Source organism: Bombina bombina, chromosome 5, assembly GCF_027579735.1.
Source record: "Bombina bombina isolate aBomBom1 chromosome 5, aBomBom1.pri, whole genome shotgun sequence".
Classification (NCBI taxonomy): Eukaryota; Metazoa; Chordata; class Amphibia; order Anura; family Bombinatoridae; genus Bombina; species Bombina bombina.
Window position 1 is genome coordinate 3,664,211 of NC_069503.1, and position 2,500 is coordinate 3,666,710.

Here is a 2,500-nt window from a genome sequence, read left to right on the forward strand (position 1 = left end):
AGACTTGATGTGATCGGCAGGGAGAACAAATTCACATACCCTACATTTATTGTGGCATTTGAAGATACCCCTATGTGTAAGCCAGGAGCTCTGTCGTATATCAGTTTTGGGCAAGACTGATGGTGACAACACATTCCCCAAAGTGCTGGTTTTTCTATAGGAGCACCGCAGACCTTGGGAGACACAATTCTCTAATTTGTCATCTGCAGCAAGAAAGGAAAAATGTTTTTTCACTATTTTGCAAATGTCCTGATATTCCTGACTATATTCTGTGACAAAGGTTACTCCTTTGTGTTGTCCCTCAGATGTTCTATGAACATTACTAGGTGTATCCAAAGTTTGCATCCTATCCAGCGCATCAACCTGATTTCTTGCTTTTTTTATGACGTGGGAGGTGTATCCCCTACTCTTAAGTCTGTGTGTCAATTCCTTAGATTGTTATGCATATTTAAAGGGCAATGTGCAATTGCGTTTAACCCTGGTAAACTGTCCCTTGGCTACCGCATACGGTACATGCCTCGGGTGACAACTACTCGCATGGAGAACAGTGTTCCCAGCAATAGGTTTCCTAAAAATCTCAGTAAGCACTTTGCCATCATCTGTACCTTTAATAGTGATGTCTAAAAAGTTTATTTTACTTTCACTTAGTTCATGGGTGAACGTGATACCAATATTATTGGAGTTCAAATACGCCACAAAGGATGTAAACTGCAGTGTACTTCCTTCCCATACTAGTAATAGATCGTCTATGAAACGAACATAAAAACAAATCAAATGTCTGTAGGGGTTTCCATCTCCAAAGACGTGGGACAGCTCCCACCAACCCATGAAAAGGTTGGCATAGGAGGGGGCAAACTTGGCCCCCATAGCTGTCCCACGCCTTTGGAGATAGAACCTATCCTCAAATGAAAAATAGTTATGAGTAAGCAAAAACTTGAGTACTCTGAGTACAAAGCACCGAAAATCCAAAGAGAAATCAGAATAGCGTTCCAGAAAAAAACCAACTGCAGTTAGACCCTCTTTGTGAGGGATCGAGGAATACAATGCTACTACATCAATAGTAGCCCATTTATGACAGGCACTATTCCACTTTAGTTTGTCTAGAATCGTTATAACATCTTTTGTATCCCTGATGTAACTATGTAAATTCTGTACGAGTGGTTGTAGGATACTATCAACCCATTGTGACACATGTTCCAACAGAGAGTTAATACCACTGACTATTGGACGACCCCTGACTTCTGTCAGGGATTTGTGGACTTTGGGCAAGTGATGGAAAACTGAGATTTTTAGGAAACCTATTGCTGGGAACACTGTTCTCCATGCGAGTAGTTGTCACCCGAGGCATGTACCGTATGCGGTAGCCAAGGGACAGTTTACCAGGGTTAAACGCAATTGCACATTGCCCTTTAAATATGCAGAACAATCTAAGGAATTGACACACAGACTTAAGAGTAGGGGATACACCTCCCACGTCATAAAAAAAGCAAGAAATCAGGTTGATGCGCTGGATAGGATGCAAACTTTGGATACACCTAGTAATGTTCATAGAACATCTGAGGGACAACACAAAGGAGTAACCTTTGTCACAGAATATAGTCAGGAATATCAGGACATTTGCAAAATAGTGAAAAAACATTTTTCCTTTCTTGCTGCAGATGACAAATTAGAGAATTGTGTCTCCCAAGGTCTGCGGTGCTCCTATAGAAAAACCAGCACTTTGGGGAATGTGTTGTCACCATCAGTCTTGCCCAAAACTGATATACGACAGAGCTCCTGGCTTACACATAGGGGTATCTTCAAATGCCACAATAAATGTAGGGTATGTGAATTTGTTCTCCCTGCCGATCACATCAAGTCTGAAGTGACAGGTGAAAGGTTTCCCATACAAACATGTTTAAAGTGTACTTCCACATATGTGGTCTATGTCCTCAGCTGCACCACTTGTCATTTACAGTATGTGGGGCTCACTACAACAGAGGTGAAGGTCCGCATACGTAACCATTTGTCTACCATACAGGCAGGAACTGCTTCTACACCTTTGGTGCAGCATTTTGCAAAACATCATCGTAGTAGCGTTAATACACTGAAGTGGCAGGCTATTGAAAGAGTTACCTGTCCTCCTAGGGGAGGAGATAGGGATAGGTTGCTGCAGAAAAGGGAAATGTTTTGGATCTTCAGACTCCAGACACGTGTGCCTACGGGCCTAAACTCTGAGTATGACCTAATTAACTACTGGCAGTGATTTTTTGATCAGGGCCCTAATTCCCTTTCCTGCAGTGACCAACTCAATACACTCCCTCCCAGTCACTTTGTAATTCTGAAATTTTGTGGTTTTTGTTAATCTTCAATTTTGTAATCTTTGTAACACTACAATATTGTGTATTTGTTTCTCAAGCCATTCCCTTCCATATACTATAATATACAGAGCCTTTTCCTAGTCCATATTGCTTTGGTGGGCAAGGTATCAATTGGCAATATAATGTGTTCTCCATAAGGG

The 2,500-nt window shown here is 41.6% G+C and overlaps 1 protein-coding gene across 1 annotated transcript in view; it reads left to right on the top strand.

Annotated features, from left to right (window-relative positions):
• LOC128659665 (acid-sensing ion channel 1C-like) overlaps positions 1 to 316 on the top strand; it is a 193,171-nt gene extending 192,855 nt beyond the window's left edge. Inside the window, exon 6 of the mRNA XM_053713234.1 lies at positions 306 to 316. Within this exon, the coding sequence (XP_053569209.1) occupies positions 306 to 316 (11 nt within the window). The remainder of the gene's footprint in view (positions 1 to 305) is intronic.
• The last annotated feature ends 2,184 nt before the right edge of the window (positions 317 to 2,500 follow it).